Raw genomic sequence first — 24,804 nt, forward strand, 5'->3', positions numbered from 1 at the left:
AGTCTTTGACTCCTCACACCCAGCCCAGTGCCTGGCATCTAGTGGGGACTCAGTGCCTATCTGTTGAATGAATGAGCAATCCCCAATCAATTGCCAGACGCTTCTCTTCTAGATAGCTCTTGAATCCATCTACTTCTCTCTGTTCCCACTACCCTAGTCCATTATCACTTTTTATGGGCTACTGAATCTTCCTGTAAGTGTCCCCACTCCTCCAGTCCATTCATTTTCCAGCAGCCAGTGTGATCCTTTAGAAACAAAATCTGATTCTGTTTCTTCCCAATTTCAAGCCCATCAAGTGGTTCCATGGACCTCAGGATAAAGTCATGGGCTGAGTGGGTGACATGAGCTCAGGCTGCCCCTCCAAGCACTCAGCAACCTCACTTGCCTGCGGATCCCACCCACCCCACACAGGCTCTCTGCCTGAGCCTGAGCACTCAGGGCCCCTGCAGGCACTGTACTCACGTCCTTGATGGAGTCATTTTCATTCTCCAGGGCCTTTTCACAGGCTGCTCTCTCCACCTGGAAGCTTGTCTATCTCCTCTCACTAACCCACCTTACCTCTGCCTGTCGTAGGAGGCTTATATCTTCTTTATGCCTTAACTTAGAAGTCACTTTCCCAAGACCCTCCCAGACAGGGTTAGGTCACTACTGTGGCCCTTCTATGCCACATTCCATCCATTGGAATTTCCAGCTTAAAGTCTGTCTTCCTCCACCACGATGTCAATTCCACATGGGAAATATCTTTGCATTTTTCCTCCATTGATATATCAGAGTGCCTAGCACACCTCCAAGTATGTTATAGGTGGTTAATAAATACTTTCAAATGAATTGTTGATGAAAACATTCAGCCTGGCTTCTTGTGGAAAACATCTTGAGGATATTTGTTGAGGAGATACTATATTCCAGGAATTTTACATGTATTACACTGATCTTCACAATAGCTATGGGAGGGAAGTCACCTTAGCACCCCTTTTTACAAATGGGTGGGCGGAGGGTCAAAGTTTAAATAACTTGCTTGAGATCACACAACCAGCACATGGAAGTTTTTCAGACCCCATGTTTGCATTCTTCCAGAAGACCTAGAGCAGTGGTCCTCAAACTAGAGCTATATCAGAATCGCCTGGTGAGCTTGATAAAATTTGGATTACTGAGTCACACCTCCAGATTTTCTGGTTCAGTAGGCCTGGAGGAGGATCTGAGATTCTGCATTTCTATCCGTTCCCAGGTGACACTGATGCTGCTTGTCTTCGTTCAAGTTGCTGTAACAAATACTGGGTGGCTTAAACAACAAACATTTATTTCTCACAGTTCTGAATATTAGGAAATCCAAGATCAAGGTGCCAGAAGATCCAAGGTCTGGTGAGGGCCCGCTTCCTGGTTTGCAGATGACCATCTGTTCATTATATCCTTACACGGCAGAAAGAAAGCAAGCTCTCTTGTATTTCTTCTTATTAGGCCATTAATCCCATTTATGAGGGTTCCACCCTCATGACTTAATTACTCCACAGAGCCCTCACCTTCAAATAGTATCACATGCGGGGCTGGGCACTATGACTTATGCCTGTAGTGCCAGCACTTTGGGAGGCCGAGAGGGGCAGAGATCAAGACCATCCTGGCTAACATGGTAAAACCCTGTCTCTACTAAAAATACAAAAGTTAGCCAGGAGTGGTGGCACATGCCTGTAGTCCCAGCTACATTGGAGGCTGAGGCAGGAGAATCACTTGAACCCTGGAGGCGGAGGTTGCAGTGAGATGAGGTCACGCCACTGCACTCCAGCCTGAGTGACAGAGCGAGACTCTGTCTAAAAAAAGAAAAGAAAAAAATTACATTCAGAATTAGGCTTCAACATATGATTTGGTGTTTTGTTTTTTTTTGTTTTTTGTTTTTTTTCCTTTTGAGGGGCAACTTTTAGTCCATAGCACTGCTAATTTGGAGACCAATTTGAGAACCTGGCCTAGATCACTACAAAACACCTGGGCTTGCTTTATGGCAATTCTCACACCCTAATCACTGACCTTGGACCAGGATTGTAGGATCCAGGCCTGGACTCTCTTCTGAGAGAAACTGATGCCCAGCACAGCCTCCTACAACCGAACAGGACCCTGGCTCTGAAGGCCCTGGCTACACTCTGGGAACAGGCTGCCATCAGGACCCGAGTGTCTGTCCCTCTCGCTTGAGACACTGTTCTGTTTGTCACCCTTCAGTCCTGAGCAGTGATCGCCCCGTTTTATCAAGGCAAAGCACCCCCACCCTGGCCCACCTCTTTAACAACTTCCATGTGGATGCATTCTAGGCTTGCTACTTCTACTGCTGTCTGAACAACTTAATAGCACAATAAGTTACAGTCTCTTCTGTGTCATGGTGCCTGCAGTATTCATCAATTTCAGCAAGTGTCACCATGAGTGATACAAGTGTATGACACAACTAAGTGTCCCCTCTGCACAGGCCATTACAGCTGGCAACAGGCCCAGGGAGGCAAGAACTGGAGACTCATTTGGCTCCAAGTGCCCAGGTTGATGTAGAAGTAAATGTGCTCCAGCCCTCCTCCCACCATGGCCCCCATAAATGCTTTGTATTTTTGGCACCTTCTACAACTACTCTCAAAGTTTCCCCAGGTAAGCTAGGGATCCTGCTCTCTCTGAGTCTTGGTGCAATCTTTTCCCTTTGCCTCATACTCCCATCCTCCCTCTGTGCCAACTTTTACCCATACTTTGAGGCCCTGTGCACAAACCGCCTCCTCTAGACAGCCTTCCAATGGCAACCCACTCTCCCCTTCCTCTAAAAACCTCTGGCACACAGCCTCTCCACCTCTGCTGTAGAAATTTTATTGATAAACACTTCACCCTGACCTGCTGTGCTCAGCTCAGCTCCTTGGCTGTGCAATATTCCATTATATGAATGATATGAATGTTGCATCATTTATTTAGCCAATACCTTATTATCAGACTTTTAAGTTCCTCACTCCCTCTTCTTCTCTTTTTTCTTTCTTCCCTGTTATAAATAACACTGTGATGAACATCAGCAAACATAGATCTTTTCCTACACCTGCTTGCTTATTTTTCTAGAATAAGTTTTTAGAAATAAGTTTGTTGAATCAAAGCTTTCAACATTTTGAAGCTCTTAATGCATATCAAATAACTCTCCCAGGAAACGATAAGAATCCACACTTTGGCTGGGCACATTGACTTACTCCAGTAATCCCAGCACTTTGGGAAGCCGAGGCAGATGGATCATCTGAGGTCAGGTGCTCAGGACCAGCCTAGCCAACACGGTAAATCCCATCTGTACTAAAAACACAAAACTTAGGTGGTAGTGGTACATGCCTGTAATCCCAGCTACTCAGGAGGCTGAGGCAGGAAAATCGCTTGACCCTGGGAGGTGGAGGTTGCAGTGAGCCGAGATCGCGCCACTGCACTCCAGTCTGGGCAACAGAGTGAGACCCTGTCTCAAAAAAAAAAAAAAAAAAAAAAAAAAAAGAATCCACACTTTGTGTGGGACTGCTCATTATCTTACGTTCTCTAATATTAATACCATATTTGTTGTTATTATTATTATTATCATCACAGCTTTTATCTTTTGGGTCTTATCACAGCAGTCCTTCAGCAAACACTCATTCGACTAGCCATAGAATGTGTATGCCTATGTGTAAAGTTTGTGCTAAGTGCTGGGGAAAGGGAAATACAAAGATGATGAAAACACCTAGTGTCAGCCTTCAGAGAACTTTCAAACTAGTACATTCGGTGGATCGATGGATGGATGGATGGATGGATGGATGGATGGATGGATGGGTGAATGGATGGATGGAAGGAAGGAAGAATGGATGAATGGATGGGTGCTTGGGAAATATTTATTTGTCGTCGGTTTTCTCAACACATTGCCATGAATATAAGGGGAAATGGGAGCTCCCATAAGGCTTTGAGTCCCAGTGGAATGTCCTGGGGCTATTCAGGAAAACCCATTCTGGGAAAGCAAAGATTGCTTTTGAGAATAGACAGAGGAATCCCAGTGCAGAGACCTCATGCCACCTCCTTCTAGGGAGTTTCACCAGGCCTGAAATTTCAGAATTGGGAACCTATTCGGTCAGCCACCAGTAATGTGAAGGCGATGGGGACATTTGGCCACAGAAGTGACTTTAAATAGTGGCCCAATGTGGGGCCACAAGACCTATGGAAGGAGCTATGTAGAGCTGTTTGCATGACCCACAGGAATTTCTTGCCCACCAACATCACACCTATCGCACAATTCTTAGCAGCTGCTGAGAGAGGCTCTTCTGCCTCTCTTACAGAATGAGAGCAAAGCGTAAGATAAAGGAAGGGGAGGTTGTAGGAGCAATGAACTGTGGACTGTGAACCTCCTTCTTCCTGGCCAGAAGCACATGCGTTGCCTCTCTCCCAGTTGCCCCATGAGGCAGACTGACTTCCCTGAGCCAGCTGCTGAGCTGCACCTGCCTTGAGAAAAAGGCACCCAGTTCTTAAGCAGGGGATGAATATTCATTGGCATGAACCTTTGCAAACTCATTTGGGGGAAAAAAACAGATCAGAAGAAGTAATCAGATTATGAAAAAGAAAGAGCAAGGACAGAAGGTGGCGGTGGAGGAAAGAATCACATTTAAAATGCAAGGAGAGATTTCCTCCCTGCGGTGTAGCTTTGACCCCCTCGACCATGCACTGAGAATAGTTAAGCTCTCCCACATTTATGCTGCATAAAATGTCGTTTTGAGGCCCCATTTGAGAGGGGAGGGGCAGAGGTAATACGCACCCTCCACATCTGAAAATTATAAAACAGTATTTTGAGGTCTTCATTTTATCTTCCTTTGATATCAAGAAAAATTGTGAGAGCTAAAGAGGCTCTGGTGAGTGCTGAGTGACAGGTTAAAGGGTTCCAATAAAGATTAGATGGTCCACTATCTCCTGAGGAAATTGCATAAAAGTGGTTATTCCCTCTTGCTTCTATTAATTTCCTCTTCCTGGCTGCTTGGAAATGCTTCATAACCTGATGCTGCAGATGGAGACGAGAAGCGCTTTCCATTATCTCAATCACTGCACTGTTTATGAGACACTTAATCTGTTTCTTTATAAAGTAATAGTACTGTAGGTGATGGACTCAGTGTCACTGGAAGTCTGCGTGCAGGGACAGGAGGAGAGGGGTATCTCGAGAGTATTGTAAGCAGAAGGTCATCTGTTACATCGCTGAGGTGCTGAGAAGTTGGGTGGACGTTTCAAGGTGACCTTCTGGATACCAGCCAGAGGTGACGTGCACCCATCCCTTGGCACTTGAACAGGGAGGCACATGTGTGTTTTGTCTGTTGAATGGAAAATATACACATGTTTAGGCATGGGGTACTCAGATCTTGTCTCCTCCCCTTTTCTGAAGTTGGGGGTGAGGAAAGAGATGGGTGGTGAGATCAGGGGGAGAAGTGCCACCCAAAAGCCTTGGCTATGCAAGTTTCTAGGCCTTCTGTCTGAACTGAGATCACTTACAATGGAGGAAAGCAAACCCCCTTCTCTTAAGGAAACGAGGCAATTGTAGGCTGCACTGGTGTTAGAAATGTCCAGTCCTCCAAGTTATGTTGTCCCATTGTATTAATACGAATACACAGCAAGGTGCAGGTGGCTCTTCTCTTTCTACCCACCTCCTGGAAACATAATGGAACTCTCCCCCATGAAGTTCGAAGCTGACCACTTTCTGACCTAATTTCCTTTCACACTTCTCCTGTTCTTCCACCTCTTTTCTTCTCCCTTTGTCTTTTCCTCTCCTTCTGAATTTCATCTCCTAACCATCAACAATAAACTGTTTAATCACCATTGCCAACTACCAAGAAATGGCACTTTTTTTTTCTTTTTGAGACAGAGTCTCACTCTGTCACCCAGGCTGGAGTGGAGTGGCACAATCTCGGCTCACTGCAACCTCCGCCTCCTGGGTTCAAGTGATTCTCCTGCCTCAGCATCCTGAGTAGCTGGGATTACAGACACATGCCACAATGCCCAGCTAATTTTTTTTTCTTTTTTGTATTTTTAGTAGAGACAGGGTTTCGCCATGTTGGTCAGGCTGGTCTCAAACTTCTGATCCCAGGTAATCCACCCACCTCGGCCTCCCAAAGTATTGGGATTACAAGTGTGAGCCACCATACCTGGCCTGAAGTGACACTTTTAACCATTGTTTAAAGCACGAATTCTATGAGAAAGTATACCACAAGTGTGGTTACAAGTTACAATCTAAAAGGTTAACAAATGAACTCAGGAATACTGCTTCTCTTATAAAGTTTCTTATGACTCTCATCTTATAAGGAGACTCTGCAAAAGGTGTACATCCAGCCACCTGGTCCCCTGTGTGACACAAGCATAGTGCAGATCCTGCTGTATCAGAAGCAGCATTCCATCATCCACCTCCCTCACCAGGAAGGGAGCTTCCTAATGTCAGCTACCCCATCTGTGCCCTGTTCTATTCCTATAGCCTGGTGTCTGGCTAGAAGTCAATAAATTTTTGTTGAACGAGGGGCTCCCAACTGTAGCAACAGTGCTGACCATAATTCTGTAAAGGAACTCCTGAGTTTTGAAATGATATGAAAGCAGAGAACTCTGTTATTTACCTCAAATTGCCTGAAAGTGCTGAGATGTGTTTGGTTAGGCTACTGCCGTATTTAATTATTATTGTTTGAAATCGTAGAGTCTTTATGCAGGTGAGCAGTCTCCGGGCTGCCAGAGTCTCCGCCACTCTGCACTGTGTGACTCCCGGCTGCTTTATATTCTTAAGTGACTGACCTGGCTCCAAAGGCCATTTGCTTTTGCTTCTCTTGACCTGAATATTCTCCATCAGAATCCATGCAGAAGTTCTATTTATCACCCCAAGTTAAAGCTGCTTTTTCTCAAGGGACAGCATCATTTTCTTATTTATATTTCTATGTTAAATTTCTAGTGAAACAACAATATTGTTAACTTTTGTTTCTGATTAATGGCACCTGATACAAGGTAAGTTGAAAAGGTTTTGTGGATTAGCCTGGCACTTTAACCCTTGTTTAAAGTATGAATTCTGTGAGAATGTATAGCACAACAATCTAAAAGTTTAATAAATTACTGGGCATATACTCAAAAGATTATAAATCATTGTATGATAAAGACACATGCACACGTATATTTATTGTAGCACTGTTTACAATAGCAAAGACTTGGAACCAACCCAAATGCCCATCAATGATAGACTGGATAAAGAAAAAGTGGCATACATACACCATGGAATACTATGCAGCCGTAAAAAAGAATGAGTTCCTGCCCTTTGCAGGGACATGGATGAAGCTGGAAACCATCATTCTCAGCAAAGTAACACAGGAACAGAAAACCAAACACCGCATGTTCTCACTCATAAGTAGGAGTTGAACAATGAGAACCCATAGACACAGGGAGGGGAAGATCACACACTGGGGCCTGTTGGGGGGCAGGGGCAAGGGGAAGGAGAGCATTAGGATAAATAGTTAATGCAAGTGGGGCTTAAAACCTAGATGATGGGTTGATAGGTGCAGCAAGCCACAGTGGCACATGTATCGCTATGTAATAAGCCTGCATATTCTGCACATGTATCCCACAACTTAAAGTTAAAAAAAAAAAAAATGTAGCACTGTTTACAATAGCAAAGACTTGGAACCAACCCAAATGCCCATCAATGATAGACTGGATAAAGAAAAAGTGGCATACATACACCATGGAATACTATGCAGCCGTAAAAAAGAATGAGTTCCTGCCCTTTGCAGGGACATGGATGAAGCTGGAAACCATCATTCTCAGCAAAGTAACACAGGAACAGAAAACCAAACACCGCATGTTCTCACTCATAAGTAGGAGTTGAACAATGAGAACCCATAGACACAGGGAGGGGAAGATCACACACTGGGGCCTGTTGGGGGGCAGGGGGCAAGGGGAAGGAGAGCATTAGGATAAATAGTTAATGCAAGTGGGGCTTAAAACCTAGATGATGGGTTGATAGGTGCAGCAAGCCACAGTGGCACATGTATCGCTATGTAATAAGCCTGCATATTCTGCACATGTATCCCACAACTTAAAGTTAAAAAAAAAAAAAACACTTTAATAAATGAATTTAGGAATACTGCTTCTTTTATAAATTAAGGCATGCCTAGACAGATTTTATGAAAATACTAAGTTATGAAGTCTGAGTATTAAGGAAATTCATACATTTTGTAATTATATGTAAAATATATTTTGTAGATATGATTCACCCATTATACATAACAGAAATCATGTATGTAGAAACACATTCTTCCATTGGGTTCCAGGATTTATTTTCCCACTTTGGGACTTGAAATTTGTATTCTGACCCTGAATTCTAAACGTCCCTGCAAAGAAATCTTGTTTTTGTTTGTTTGTTTGTTTTGGTTTTTTTTTGGGGGGGGTGGGTAAGTTGGGATGGAGAGGAGTTAGCATTATTCAGCACACATTGATGCTAGCGACATTTCATATTTGAGTTTATTATTAATGTATTATGATTTGTGGGAGTTATTGTGAGAAATTTACAGTTCTTTTTCATAGACCTTTTATACAGATGAGCAAATTGAGGCTCTGAGGGATGATATAACTTGCCAGTGGTCACCAAGCTAGGAGCTGGCAGAGCCAAGAATTGAGCTCAGGACTGTCTGACCATTGCCAAATGCTTGTTTCTCTGGGGAGGATGGAGTCAGACCCCATCCTGGAAACTCTCTCCTCAACCACTCCCCAAGCTTCTCTCCCTAATGTCCAGCTTGGACCTCCTCCCTTCCACTTGCTCCTCTCGTGTACACTTTGGAATTCAGAGACTCAGTCACCCAGAGCTACCGTCCTCCATTAGAAACCTCAGAAGAGGCACTTTGCACATCCCCCTGCCACTTGCGGATATCAGGACAATTGTTTATGCTCTTAACTTATTAAATGTAAAGTGAGGAGGCATTTATGTGCTAGAAACACCTTGTTCTTCTTGGACTGGTACATTAAGAAAATTACGGCATGGCAGGGGCCAAATATGAATGCTTGAGTCGTCACCACTACGCCTCCCCCACTCTCCAGAGACAGAGCTCCTGCCAAGTCCAGGCAGCACAGGCCTGGGATTTGTTTGTATTCACTGGCTGCAGAACCAAACAGGGCCAGGAAGGCTGGGGATTTATTAGGAAAAGAGCCAAGCATTTCTCACAGGAGATGAGAGATATGGAAAGAAGAAAAGGAAAGAGGGAGAAAAACAGAAGGAGGGACCGTACTGAGTGGGCTGGGAAAGATGGATTAGTAAGCCAAAGTCTCGCATACTTTTGCCGTTCAGAGCTTCTCCCTTTCATGTTTTATTTGTTAGATCTTTAGTAAAGACTCAGACATACCTTTTTTCTTTCTACAGAGAAGTTTCTTCTGAATGTGCTGAGATGAGTCAGGAAGTGGTCCCTTTTTACGTGGGTCACAACAGGCATTGTTTCCCCCAAACTGGGAAACAGCATTCGCTCCCCAGTGTCTTCCCCGATCCCAAGGGATGCTCTGCAAAGTAAGGCTTCTTGGTGAAACATAGCATTTTAAAAAGTTCTGAGAAATTCTCAACAAAGAATAAGATGAACTTTTAAAATTAGCATTTGAAAATATCTGGCCACGGTACCCTTTTGTCGTAGGTGTTAACAGTCCAAAGAATGTGGATCCCATGGAACACATTTGGGTTGTGCCATTCCAGAACACTGTGTTTCAGAGATTCCTTCCTGTCCAAAATGGGACCCCACCCAGCACACAATTGGAGAAACTGAAACCTTTTCCTCACCTTAAGTGAGCAATGGAGTGAGATAACTTTCACAGCATAGAAAACAATTCTTTCTTCTAGTCTTAGCAGAAAAGCAGTGGATATTTTTCAAAGAGCTTATGTGTACGTCATCACTATCATTTCTCCCACTGTGTGATCCTTGGTAACTTTTGTAACCTCTCCGTGTCCCAGTTTCCTCATTAGCAAAATGGAGATAATAATGTCTACCGCATAGAGTAATGCATGTAAAGCACTTAACAAGACAAGTTAACAGATGGTGGCTACTGCTGTTATTAAAGAATATTCTGTACTTTACAGGAGGGAACAATACATTTGAGAAGATTAACTTTCTATAAGTAGAAACCATTATAATGGCTCTTCCATTATACAATGATCACGTTGTATTAGATTTATATGACTTCATTGGATCAAGAGCTCCTTGAAGGCAAGCTCTATTCTTGAATTCCCTATGTCATGTTTTCAGCAGGAACACAGTAAATGTTTGTTGAATGAAGTAATGAGGTGTGTAAGAAAGCCAAACAAGTTGACCAGTCAGTAAGTTTTACCCAGTCTCAAAGGAGGATGAGCCAGAGTAGGTTTCATGGGGACAGGAAGAGTAGGGGCTGAGATAATAAGGGAGGGCCTTGGGGAACTAGGGTAGGCAGGATCAATCTTGTGAGGGATCAGCAAGGAAGAAACCAGATACCTGGGCTCAAAAGTCTCTACAGATAAGACAAAGTTGAGACCCAAGGGACAGCTTGGAGCCAGACTTTTCAGGGAATGACTCATTATAAGCTGATCCCACAGGAAATTATGAGGATGTGCTGTGCATGTGAGGGCCCCTCCAGTGGAGATCAGGTTGTAGCAGGTGTTCCCAACCTTCCCCACTGCCATGTGCGTGATAGATGACACCAAGTGCATGACATGTTCCCTGGTGCGCTGTCTGCAAAGTCATCCTTTCCTTGCCCCACCCCTGAAAGCATATCAAAATGCAATTAAAGGAGAATGGTGTTGTTAAGGCAGTAACCTTGAAATCACTCTAATTTAGTTTTGAAGAATCACTTATGAATTTCAGCCCTTTACCATCATTTATAACAAGAGCTTGTTAATACATCTCATAGTGTTCCTCATGTGTACTGCAACATGGCATTGAAAAACTGTAGGTCCAACATGTCATTGAAAAACCTCGGACCCATTTCTATCTGAGGCCATAAGATGAGATGTCTTTAGTGAGTGGCTCAGGGAAAGGCCATGGATGTTAACCAGGTAGACAGAGGAGGAAGTAACCATTTATAGAGCACTTATGTCCCAGGAACTGAGCTACACATTAGATTTGTTTTCTCAATTAAATCTCTTGACACACCTGGAAGGGAAGAATTATTATGCATTTTGTTCAAGTGAGAGAGGTCATTGGTACCAGGAATGTATATTTCACAAGGGATTTTTGAAGAATTGGAAGTGTTAAATATGGGTTTCCCATTCTCTTTAAAGAGGAAGACACTCCTTTTCTGGTTGTAGGGAAGAGTTTCTGGCTGCCACACTTCCATTAATTATCACATGGTCTCTTTGTGTTCTAGCCTGTCCTGCAGGGACATTCAAGGCCAGCCAGGAAGCTGAGGGCTGCTCCCACTGCCCCTCCAACAGCCGCTCCCCTGCAGAGGCGTCTCCCATCTGCACCTGTCGGACTGGTTATTACCGAGCGGACTTTGACCCTCCAGAAGTGGCATGCACTAGTAAGTGTCTAGTAACGGCTTTGGGCTGGAGAGTTTGGTTCCCTGATGGTGCAAGTGGTGGGTCTGGGGCAGGGAAGAGAAGACATCATCCTTTGATCCCAGGGCAAAGTAGAATTGCTGGCCGTGGTGCTGAAACATACATCTCCTGTGCTCGGAGTTCAGGGGCCTTGTCCCTAGGTATCACTGGGTGAAGATTACGTTTTTTTCCTTCCCCCTTCCTCCCATATAACAGGGCCTTCCTCTCACCCCGGAAAGGTAATTTCTGTTCATCAGATGCTAGACTGGAGAGTTCTTTGGATGCAAAATCATGATCTATTATCACCTCCCCCAAGAAGTCCCTCCTGGTGCCTATAGCTGAGAATCTCCTACCTCTTTGCTGGGTTTCCTATGTATTTGTAACCAGACTCCTCTCAGAGTGCTCATCACTTTATTAATTGTTCAGTTATTCTGTACTTATCTCAGTTACCAAATGAAGACTATTGTGTATCAGGACCATATATTCATCTTGTGTGCCTTCCAATGCCCAGCCTGATGTAGTGCTTGTGCTCCTGTCAAATGACAAGACCAGCGGCCTGACCACAGAGTGCATCTCCAAGGCAGAAATTCTATGGACTGGAGCTAATGCATTGGCTACATCACTGTCCCATTATATAATACAGAGGGAAGAGCAGTCTCCCTGCCAAAAACGGAGAAAGGCAGCTACACTCTCTGGATAGGGATGTGAGAAGGGGTGCATTTCTCCCAATATTCTCCCCCATAATTGTGGGAGGAGGCAATCACTACTGTCCCCACACAGTACTTTGGATAATTTGCTCCTACTTCTCTGAGCATTTTAGCCCTGAAGTGGGGATGACCTCTCTTTTCAGTATTCCCATTGTATTTGGGAGTCAGTGCTCCAGGTTAACCTCTAATATGTTAGAATTTTCTTCTGCATTGGATAATGCTGCCTGCCTCCCTGTGAGCAGGGACCTTTCCTTACACCTCCTTGGACCAAATCCCTTCCATCCATCCCCAGCGCAGAAGAATGTTTCATATATACTTTCTGTTTGATGAACAGAAAAAGTGACTGGACTCCGAGTGGAAGAACTTCTTAATTCTAGCCTTGTAGTGTATGTAACCTTTACTGAGTAAAGAGGGCGAATAAAAGTATCTTCTAGATCAAGTTCCTGAGTTCAATCAATGTGTATGGATTTGAACTGATTTTCTACAGACCTCTCTCTCTGGTGAGTTAATATTAACAAAAATCATTGTATCTGCTGACCAGAGGTCTTGTTTTTCTGTTGTGCTGTCTCCTCCACTGACTTCTGAGGTTGCTCTGGGGGTCTTCCATGAGCCCAAAAAGCATTGTTTAATGTACTTCTTTAGAAACCACTTAAGGATGCTGAATCACTGCTCCCTGGATGTTCAGACCAAAGACTAGTCTCCATGATTGCCAAAGTATATGCCCAGGATCTCACACTATTCCTCCTGGAAACACTCCTTTCCATTCTTTCTCATTAACCCCTCTCACTGGCCAGCCTCCTTCTACAGATCAACCATGCAAATAGAAGGCTCAGCCTCCGAGCTTCCCACTTCAGCAGACACACCCTGTAAATTCATTCAGTCCCTGAGTACAGTAACCTAGAGGAAAGGTAAACCAATGACTAAATGCTCAGAATGGTGATGTGCTGCTGCCCTCCTTGCTATAGCATCTCTCTCTTCTCTCTCTCAAGGCCTATCTTCCAGCCATCTGATCTGATGTACTTGAACCAGCAGGACTAATGCCTGGTTAATACCTGGAGGAGGGGGCAGGAAGCAGAAATTTCCCAAAACCTCCAGTATGTACTTTCTAGATCCTCACTCCACTGGACCTACTCATATCCTGAGTCTACCCTCCTTAAAATCAGACCTGAACCAGGCATGGTGGCATGCACCAGTAGTCTCTGCTACTTGGGAGGCTGAAGAAGGATGATCACTTTAGCTTAGGAGTTCAATTCCAGTGTGGGTGACATAACAAGAATCCCATCTCTAAAACTAATGATAATAATTTAATAATAATAGTTAATAATAAATCATACCGTATAGGTGTCTTCCTCCTGTCTCTGGTCCAGTTAGCTCTGGGGTTACATATACCCCCTATAGTCCCACCACAGTGTCCCCATCTTACCCAGAATGGAGGTGATTATTAGACATGCCTATATGTGTGACTACAGCTACCACACCCTTTGCATGCCTCTACTCTCCAGATATAGCAGGCTTTAGCATGCTTGGGTCAGACCAGAAATCGCTGAATCAAAGCCACATGTGGCTGTGGTGGCCAGTCCTGAGAGAAGCTTATAGATGCACTGTCCAGCTCTCTGCCTTGGTATGCAGGGACAAGCACTCACTGAAGTGACCCATAGGGCAGGGCTGAGGTGCAATGCCATGCTAGGCAAAACACGTATAAATAAATCTATTAGTTTATTGAAACTCATTAGATATTTGATTTATTGTGTGCCAGGAAAGTACTGTATGAAAAAGTCAATTTGTTGGCTTTTATAATCTCATTAGGGTTTCCTTTTAAGGCATTCTAATTGGAGGTGCCATCTGTTCTCTTATAAAGGCATTGTACATCACCACAGTAAATAATTTTTCAGATACAAGGAACATATCTGGAGTTGTTGAGGCAAGGCACAGCCCTGTACTGTGGCCTTGGGGCTCCTGCTGGTTCAGTGGGTTGAGCAGGGCAGGAGTGCAAGGGCCCAGCCCAGCCTGAGATACACTGGTTGGGGTGGAGAAGGCAAAGGTACTGGTTCACTTTGCACATTCACTCTTCCGTCCATTCCATCGAGAGACAAACACAACCTGACTGGGCACTGTGGGTACCCAGGTAAAGAAGGAGAGCTTTGTCTTTCTGAAATGTACAGGGCAGTGGACATCTACAGTGTTCAGGTCCTGCGGGCATGAGGGAGGGAGGAAGTGTCAGGAGAGATCAAGAGCCCAGGTCTGGAAGTCTGGAGGGGCCTCAGGTTTAGTGTGCAGCTGTTGACTTTAAATGGGTTATATCAGTAGTCACACGCATTCACTGGCAGTATTGGAAATTTATAAAGAGTTTTAGAATTTTAAAATGTGTCATTTGACAAGGCCATAAAACCTATAGTGCACTAAGAATTAATATTTTTAATGAATCCTGTTGATCCCTTTGGGCTGGCACACATATAGTCATTGTAGTTTTGTAGTGCTACAAGTGTTAACTTATTTCATGTAAACATTTGGAATGCATGGTACCTTTTGCAGCCCTGTTTAGGCATTTGTTTGTTTTCTTTTTAATCTACTGGGAGACCCAGGGACACCCCGCCCCTTGACCTCTGAGATGCCTCTGTGTGTCCAGCCTTGTCCTTGAATTTTGCCAGTGGACTGCGCAAAGATGCAGGTGCACCTCAAGACAGTGTCAAAGGGGCTGGTGTGGGCTCCAGATGACGTCAGAAAAGGGTGGCTTAGAGAGCTCTGTGTTTTGAGTCTGCAGTCACATCACTGCTGCTGGTCTCTGGATGACTAGCTCCCTTCTTCCTTCTTCTCTCTCCTCCCTTCACCTCTCCCCAGTCCTGCAGCTCTAGATCTTCCCAGTACTTGCTCATATCCAAGAGGATGCCTCTTCCCTCAAACCTAGGCCATGTATGGAATGAGGTGGGAGCTTGGGGGATAGCTAGAGGCAGGTGACAAGTGACTCCACCACTCCCTGCTCATGAAACTCCCTGAATAAAGACAGACTACCTGAACGGTGGGGATCACCTTCAGTGAGGAGTTACTGAAGGGCTACTGACAGTAAGGGAAGGGGTCATATGAAAAGACAATGGGAGGGGACAAGGGGATGGTGCAGCCCCACCAGCAGGGAGGGGTTGCTAAGGTTATGGACTGAGGACCCAGCTCTGAGCTTTGGGCTTGCTGTGCTTCCGCTGAAAAAACTGCTGCCTTCCTCCCTGTACTGCTTACTGAGGCACTGCCCAGAGGCCCTCAGTTTCCCTGGTGAGTTCTGGCATCCTTAAACTGCCTCAGTCTTGAGTGGGTTCTGGGAAAGCTCATAGAATCTTTGATTTCATGTAGTGGGTAGAAGATGGGCTTTGGCACTTCAGAGACAAAAGTTTGAATCTTGATTCTGTCTCTTGACTTCTCTGTGACTTTGGTCTAAATTCTTAGCTTTCTTACATTCTGTCATTTTATTCTCACAACTTCATAATAATGTATGCTTTTCTGAGTTATTATGAGGATTCAGCCAAATAGTATTGTAGAGTCCTTGGCACAGTGCCTGGTTCATAGTAAACTCTCAATTGATGTTAGAACTTGCTTTGGTTACATCCCTGGAAAGTGTGAAGATTGCAGCAGATATTGAAGCTTCCAGCATGAGAGGATGTTGGATATCTGAAAATAAAAGTGATGTTGTAGGGGGAGCCTAGGCTTGACGCCATCACTGAGCATCACAGCAGAATCCATGGTATGGTCCCAAACCACACAGTCATCTTGGCCTGAAGATCCTGCTGAAAACAAATGAGAAGGTGACCACCCTACCCTGCGACCTGGTGTGCAGTGGGAGAAGGAAGAAGGCACAGGAAGAGCTTTTGAGAAGCTGCCGAGCTTGCTCCTCGCGGATGAGAGGTGCCAAGAAGCTGGGCAAGAGCAATGGCTCACAATACTGGCTTTCCGTTCCCAGGCAGCAGAGGCCTAGCAGCTCCTCACACTGAGACACACTTCCCTTCCACAGGAGGACCAGATGGCAAGGGAGACATGGTGGGGTCAGCTGGGCAGAGGGACAGCCAGGAACGCACTCAGAGGTGCACAGCAATGTGAAACCCAGCACCACGATGCAGGGCTTGGTTTCTGTTTTAAATAATTTCTAGTTTACCGGGGGACGAAATGGAAAGGAGGAATTTATGAAGCAGGTTAAAATAGATAATTATGCCTTATAAAATTGCTATCTGTGAAAAACTATACAGAAGGACTGATGTGAAAATAATTACCTTGTTACATTGCTGACCACAAAAACCCCTTTTCTGTCACTCACATGGAATAAATTTTGATGGATCACAGAGGCAAGCTAGTGCTTGCATTGTTTCTTTTATTTCTTCTTCAAACGCAATGGACTTCTCTCTGCGGTTTTGATCATTTGAAATGGAATGAAAAAGGGACTTCAGAGGTCATTGTGTCCCCTGAGCCCACCTACCAACCCCTTAGATGAGGGACACAGTGCCTGCCAGTCTTTCAGGGTTCCCCTGGAGGCCATCCCTGGCCTCCCTCCTGACTGACACTGAGAGACAGGGAAGACTAGTGGCAAGGTCAGGGATTTTGAGTTTGTCTCCTGACGGTAAGACCTGGGTCAAGTTACTTAGCCTTTTGGAACACGAGCTTCCTCCTGGATAAAATTGGGTATGCTGGAACTCGAATTAGGAGGTTGTGAGAATTAAAAGCCAGAAAGCAAGTGAAGCTCCGGTGAAAACTCAGCTCAAGTGAACTCAAGAAAACTCAGCAAGTGAAGCTCAAGATGAAAACTCAGGTCTGTCTGACTCCAGTGCCATGACCTCAGTGGCAGCTAAAATTTGGGAGCTCTGAGAATGATGTTGCAAACCATTGTGGCAATGATGGTGATTGGCTGTTATTCTCACTCGTGAATCTGCCTTGCATAGAGAAGGATAAGAATCTGCTCTTCCCTGTCCCATTCCTGCATAGTCTGGTTTCTCTCCTTTAAGTTCGTGTTTCATTTTTTAAGGTGCTGGCAGTTGTTTCCCTCTTTTATCCAGGCATGACAGGGCAGTGGTGGGGTGGGGNTCTGACTCCAGTGCCATGACCTCAGTGGCAGCTAAAATTTGGGAGCTCTGAGAATGATGTTGCAAACCATTGTGGCAATGATGGTGATTGGCTGTTATTCTCACTCGTGAATCTGCCTTGCATAGAGAAGGATAAGAATCTGCTCTTCCCTGTCCCATTCCTGCATAGTCTGGTTTCTCTCCTTTAAGTTCGTGTTTCATTTTTTAAGGTGCTGGCAGTTGTTTCCCTCTTTTATCCCAGGCATGACAGGGCAGTGGTGGGGTGGGGGTGGGGGGTGGCGGGTGGCGTCCCTGTGGCATAAGGATCATGTCCCTTGGACAGACTGCTCAGGAGTGGGACATTCCCAGGGCCTAGACCCTGATCTTTCCAGGGAAGCAGGGTGGATGGAGAAGAGTGCATAAGGCTTAGAGGGTAGAAATGGCCTTGGGATGACAGGCACAGAAGGATGTCCTCTGCAAGTGGCCTCTGCAGCCAGGTTTGGTGGCCATAGAGCATTGTGGGTCTGTAAGGACATCAGCTTATAAACCCTCTGGTCTTGGGCACAGGATCTGCTGCTTCGTGCTCAGTAAGATCCCCACTGATTGTTTCCTTTAGGTCAGTGGTTTTAAAATGCAGTCCCTGGACAAGCAGCCTCTGTGTCACCTAGGAACTTACTAAAAATAAAAATTCTCAGCCCCACCCCAGAGCCACTGAATGAGAAGCTGTGGAGGTGGAGCCCAGTGATCAGAGTTTTAACAAGCCTTGCGAGTAACTCTGAAGGCTGTGAAAGTTTGGGAACATTGCTTGAGAGTTGGGTCATGTTCCTCTGTCCTTTGCTTTATGACTTCTGGGGAGAAAGGCCATTGAGTGAATTCTCACAGACTGGAACCACAGGGCCTTCCCCTCCTCATCAATGTCCTGTGTGCCAGACTGGAAGGCTGCAGGGAGTGGGGCTGTGAATACGTATGTGAGAGAGAGGAGGGATGGGGTGTGTTGTGAGTGTGAATGTGTGAGTGCATCTGTGTTTATTTGAGTGGTTCAAAGGAGGATCTCACTACTTCTCAGAATAATCCCCACCTGTTCTGGCTCAGTTTCTATTTCATTTTCACTCTTTTTTTTTTTTTGAGATGGAGTCTCACTCTCTGACCCAGGCTGGAGTGCAGTGGCGTGATCTCAGCTTGCTGCGACCTCCATCTCCCAGGTTCAAGTGATTCTCCTTCCTCAGCCTCCCAGGTAGCTGGGATTACAGGTGCTCGCCACCACACCTGGCTAATTTTTGTGTTTTTAGTAGAGATGGGGTTTCACCATGTTGGTCAGGCTGGTCTCGAACTGATCTCATGATCCACCCACCTCAGCCTCCCTAAGTGCTGGGATTACAGGCGTGAGCCGCTGCGCCTGGCCCATTTTCACTCTTGAGTGGTCAGAGCAATGCGAAGACCTGCAAAGGACATTTTTAGCTGGGGCTGGGAGCAGTAATGGGGGAGAGAAGCGAGTGGAAGCCAGGAAGCACAACGTGGCTAGAGTGAGCTCAGGGAGAGCTGAAGGAGAAACTGAAACAGAAGGAAAGTGACTGATGGACACCATTTGCCCGAATTCAGAGGGAGGATCCAGAGGGTAGCCAGTGTAAATGGGTGATGGGCCCCAGCTCACCTGGGAGGAAATCAGACCAAGAGGAAACCTCTGAGGCTGCTGCTGCAGGGAGGAGCTCTTCAGGCCAATAGGGCAATAAGCACTCCACATGAGACAGGAATCTAGTGTCGTAAATTGGGGACTGCTTGCTTGTCTGCATGTCTACACAATGAGGTGGTTTTAAATACTTTTCAAAAGTCGACCTTTTTACAAGTCTTTACTTGGGTTAATCTAGGGCTTGCAAAATAGTAAAAGAAGGCTGCTTTGCTCCAGCTGAGATCTACCCATCGCTGACCAGGGCTTTAGTGTGAGTTACCCTGTGTGTTCTATTCGGTAGGTAAAGAGACTGTTTAATATTACCCTGATGTGTAATCCATGTTGCCCATAAAAAATACATTTGTGTTTTTGAAGGGAAGGTAGTTTGTGTTCTCCTTGAGGTGAACTTCAGACAAAGGTCAAAGATCAATAAGAGTCAGAGGACAAGCCTAGATTTGGGTCCCCGCCCCATGCTGGACAGTAGATGGTTTATACACCTGGATGCAAAAGGAGGGAGTATGACTGCAAGCTGGAAGCTATTTATAACTGTCACTGCCACATCAGGAAGGGTCAGCGTTGCCTGTGTAAATGTGCTTTCACACTTCTGTAATCTACAATTTCTTTTCATAGTTGTTTGACCCAAGTGAGTATAACCTTTTTGAGGAATTGTGTAGCTCTAAGTTTTAAGCTAAAAACCAGGCACACTAGCTAACACGTCTGTTTCAGAATTTCGTAAGAGCATTTGGAGTCACAGATTGTTGACACTCTGAGCACTGCCACCCCAAATCCTCCCAATGTTAGCCTTCTCCCTCCAGTAACCCAGAGAGGCAGAGGCGGTCATGCCACTTTTATTTTTCTGAGCATTTGTGATGACAGCTCATGTCTTGTGCAGGACAGCATCACTCCATTGCCAACAGCAGTAACCCATTGCTGGGAGAGAGGCATTCTGGACTTCAGATTGGGCACTCCTTCTTTACTCCTGTCCGTTGGTCAGTCCTTGAGGACCAATGCTCAGCAGGCCAGTGATTTTAATGCTTAAGAACAATGTTCTCATCTTTTTAAAATTATCTCCTTGAGGCTAAACACTTGTTGCTTTAACTGTTGCCCAAATTTCCTGACCCACGCCCCTGCCCCTCTGCCATATGTCCAGGCTCCTGGCTGGCCTTTTCTGAATCTCTCACATTTATCGATAAAGCTCTCAAAATATGGCAGCCAGAATGAGACTTGTGATCCTCACTCCAGAGCAAGGTTCAGTAGAAAAGTCATGGATTTTCCTTGTGATTGGGATATTGCAACCTTGTGTTCACTTTGGTTGCAGTCGCTGAAACTGTGAGCTCCCACCAGATGTGGCAGCCACTAAACAGCCAGTGCTTTTGTTTGTCTCCTCGGGAAATGCTGTCTGTTTAGGTCTCCCCTATGTGCATTTATCAGTATGATTTCAGACATTCTGCCTTGAGGATTTAGGCACAGTGCACTTTCACATACAGAGCATTTTAAATACTGATTTTTATCATCTTTCAGATAATCAGTGTTAGCATAATTGCTAAGTGAGCTCTGGAGCCTGTGGGCTCTGGAGCCTGTGCCTACCAGGTTCAAGTCCTGCTCTACTACTGAACAGCAACATGGGGCAAGTGACAAAGCTTTTCTGTCTCTATTTCCTAATCCATAAAATGGGGACAATATTAGAACCTCCCTCACTGCACTGTTATGGGAATTAAATGCAGTATACCATTTAGGCTGGGCACAGTGGCTCATGCCTTTAATCCCAGCACTTTGGGAGGCCGAAGCAGGCAAATCATGAGGTCAGGAGTTCGAGACCAGCCTGGCCAATATGGTGAAACCCTGTCTTTACTAAAAAGAAAATAGAAAAATTAGGCAGGCATAGTGACACGTGCCTGTAGCCCCAGCTACTCGGAGGCTGAGGCAGAAGGATCGCTTGAACCTGGGAGGCAGAGGTTGCAGTGAGCTGAGATCACACCACTGCATTCCAACCTGGGAGACAGAGCGAGATTCTGTCTCAATAAATACATAAATAAATAAAACAATATTTGGCATACAGGAAGAATTAAATAAAAGTAAGCGATTTTATTTTATTACTCTTATCAGAGTTGTCTACCCTACTTTGATGTAATTTTCAAAGCAGCTAAAATTCAAGCACTGGCACTATTGTTTAGTTAACGTTTCTTCCTTCAATATACAAGTATTTGTTTACTTTTAGAAGTTACTCTTGTGGAAATCTGGGTTTACTGTATACTCTATACTCTTTTTCTTTGCAGGCTAATGCATTTTTAGAGAAAGAAAGAATATTGACTGGCCTGACTTACCCGTAGAGAACACACAATTTCTTGTCAGTCGTTCCTTGAGGATTACAAAGCACCAATTTACTTGTGAAGTTCCAGAAGGAAGGGATTAAGATGAAGTGCATCCGTGTAATCTACTCCCTTCTCTATTTTAAAAATCAGAACAAAGCTGTCCTCTCCATGACTTTAGGGTTCCCTCTTGCCGTGAATGCTCCTTTGTGGTTTCAGGCAGTTGTCTTGATGTCAAATGTATAGGTTCTGGTCCAAGGCAGAACTGGCCTGGAATGGATGCTGGGACTTAATGGTTGCCACAGCTCAGCTTCTTCAATATTCTCTGCTCCAATTGTTCACCTCTAAGGTGAAGACAGTCAGGAGTGAGCAGCTCTGCATCCTCTGTCCTCTACCAGCCTCTCACCTCCTTCCCAGATGGGAGGAGGCCTTGCTTTGCACACCCTGAGCATTCTCAGCTATTCAGAGCTATTCTGGTACCAGAATCAAGCCTGTTCACTGGACTGGAAGCTCTTTGACATGCTGATTTGATTTTTTTTTTTTTTTTTTAATTTGCTTCATGACCTTACAGAGCAGGTGTGTCCAATGCAGTCAAGTGGTAAGAGTCCTACTGTGGAATCAGGTAAACCAGGGTTGACTCTCAGCTCCACTCCTTCCTCACAGTGTGGCCTTGGGTAGGTTACCCAACTTACCTGAATCTCTATTTTATGTCCCCCAAAATGAGGATATTGTTTATTATTGTGTCCATTGTGAATGGTATGTAAAATGCCTAACTCAGTGTTAGACACATGCACAGCGCTCAGTAAATTGTTGTCTTTGTTTGGGTTTTTATGAATAATGTTTAAGAAGTGGGTTTTGAGTCTCTAAGATATGCAATTAAAAATAAGAAAACATGGCCAGGCACAGTGGCTCACACCTGTAATCCCAGCACTTTGGGAGGCCAAGGCGGGTGGATCACGAGGTCAAGAGATTGAGACCATCCTGGCCAACATGGTGAAACCTCGTCTCTACTAAAAATAGAAAAATTAGCTGGACGTGGTAGCATGCACCTGTAGACCCAGCTACTCAGGAGGCTGAGGCAGGATAATCACTGGAACCCAGCAGGTGGAGGTTGCATTGAGCTGAGATTGTGCCACTGCACTCCAGCCTGGGTAAAAGAGCAAGACTCTGTCTCAAAAAGAAAAAAAGAAAAAGAAAAAAAGAAAACATTAAAAGTATAGGTGCAAAGGCTTTTAGATCAAATTCTCCTGGAGAGTCATCCTAGGTTGGCTAAATTCTGACTCCATCACTCCCCTGTCTCTACCCCATCACAATGTGATTACAAATCTGTGTGCAACCCGTGCTACCATCTTGATCCCTTGCTTCTCACAGGTGGTCCCCAGATGGCCTTTTGGTCCCCTTTGTCTCCCATCTCCCATCCATGATAATGGCACCAGATCCCGATTTCATATGGCCAGAGACCAAGCCCAAATTTCACAGTGGGATCTGAGCTGTGACTCACTCCTAGACCTCTTGCCAGTGTCCTTTTGATGGTCACTTTTCAGAGTCACCACTGCCGGTCAGTCCTGGAACCTGTGTTGATCCACTGCACCCCCTGTTGCTGACCATTCACTTTGTCCCAAAGTCAGGTGCAGAATCTACCCTGAATCCCATTACACTGGGTGGGCCCCTGGCTGTACCTTTCATCAGTATGCTTCTCAAAGTCTGTCCCTACATCTGAGCTTGCAGGCTTCTCCCCTCTCCAAGGACCAGTATATTTCCTGACATTTCCTGGAGACCACCCGTACTCTCCTTCATTCTCCAAGTCTCCAGCTGCCATGTTGGAAATCTGGTACCAGCCAACCTTTCCCAAACCAGGACTGTGACTTTCCAGATTCCCTGGTTTGGTAATACATGTGGATGTCGCGTGGACACTAAAGCCAGAAACCCCCACACGTCACTGATAGCTTCACTTAGGTGTGACAAAGACGAGGGATCCCAATGTCTTTGACTGTCATCAGATATTTAGAGGGAAGCCACTTTCCACTTGGCATAAAGGTAGATTCTGAATGATATCCACAAAGAGCAGAGGCTGCCTGGTTAGTGATCTCTCCATAACTGGAAGTGTACAAAAAGGTTCTGGTGATACCTGCCAAGAGGGTTTCTGAATAATATATGAAGTTAGGCAAAGTAGACAGGAATGGGTCCTATAGTCAGTATGAGCAAGTCCATGCTTTCTGGTTTATGTGTGCCATAGGATGTGAAAGCCAGCATTTTGTAGTGATTTATTTTGAAACTGTGTGTTTGCTTTTTCTGAGAAGCTTTCCCCACAATTGGCTGGAAAATGCCAAGTCTAAGCCAGACACCTGAGAACTGCTATGATATGGGATTGGCTATGGGCTTAAAATCTGGACTTTCCAATGTATAAATAATCACTGATGATTTTGAAGACACAGAGCAGGCTGCAGTCTGAAGTCAACCTATAGAAGGCTTATGATTCCCTCCACCCTGTGCCAGAGACTACCTCCACCCCATTAAATGAAAAGTATTCTGGCTCTGAAGCCACATCAAGAAGAGTGGCTTGTCTTCAAGAGGCTGAAGAATAGATAACTAGAGGCTAGTTGAACACTAAGGTCAATCTGTCCCCCCTCCCCATTCTGGAGACTAGTAGGTTATGGCAATGGTACTAATTGGAATGGTTTGCTGGCCCCTTCTTGGCTGTGGCTTAGACTTGTAGGAGATGCCCAAAGTGGCCTTTTAAGCAGCTCTTCTGAGTCACCTCAGAGGTTTACTTTTCCAGGCTTACCTTGGAAATGGCAATGAAGGGTGCTCCGTTGTGCAGTTGGAGTGAACCTACATGACAGCTATGTAGTGAGATGAAGCCAGGTGCAGGCTGGCTCTTCTGGGGCAGAGGTGCCCAGAGGTGAGGGCTGGGGTGGGGTGGGGGGCAATGGTCAGTGAGAACCCATAGTCACTGCCATGCCCTGCCAGTACTCCGTGAGCAATAATGGAAAGCTACTCAGTTCTCACAAAGAGATTGTCATCTGCTGGCCAGCAAAGAGGAATTGAGCACCAGGTGAGAATTGGCTCTCCCTGTAAGTGAAAGGCAGGCTTTGTGCCCATGCCCAGGGACAGGGTCTGCATGAGGCTCTATGAGGTTAGCCATGTCCACACCCACACCTGTCTGCACAGGTCAGACTGTGAAGCACCAAGGATTTGGAGACAGAGACCATACACCATTACCGTGCCATGTGCCATGGTGCTCCACTATGCAGTGATAGCTGATTGGAATAAGAACACACGTGCATACCCCTAATACTAATAACTGGCATTTATTAAAGTGTTGCTGCAGTTTAGGCCCTGTGCTAAGCCTCTGACATGGTTTTTCTCAATTAACTTCAGAGACTGTAAGACAAGTACTACAACTAGTTCCAATTTATAGATGAAGGAATTGAGGCCCAGAAGGGCTAAATGACTTGCCCAAGTTTCCACCTTAGTGAGCAGCAAAGCCCATATTTCCTTCCAGGCCTGACAAGGTTCAGGTCTCCAGCTCTTCACCCTCAGTGCTAGTCTACTTCCCTCAGGAAGGAGGAGGACTATTGCCTCTGAT

General features: G+C 45.2%; 1 protein-coding gene across 2 annotated transcripts in view; it reads left to right on the plus strand.

The window, feature by feature from the left end:
• The window catches only part of EPHB1 (EPH receptor B1), a 451,564-nt gene that overhangs the window by 290,733 nt on the left and 136,027 nt on the right, over positions 1-24,804 (plus strand). For both annotated transcript variants that reach the window (XM_017847708.1, XM_017847709.1), the window contains exon 4: positions 11,329-11,484. In XM_017847708.1, the coding sequence (XP_017703197.1) occupies positions 11,329-11,484 (156 nt within the window). The remainder of the gene's footprint in view (positions 1-11,328; positions 11,485-24,804) is intronic.

Source organism: Rhinopithecus bieti, unplaced genomic scaffold, assembly GCF_001698545.2.
Source record: "Rhinopithecus bieti isolate Rb0 unplaced genomic scaffold, ASM169854v2 scaffold_30032, whole genome shotgun sequence".
Taxonomy (NCBI): Eukaryota; Metazoa; Chordata; class Mammalia; order Primates; family Cercopithecidae; genus Rhinopithecus; species Rhinopithecus bieti.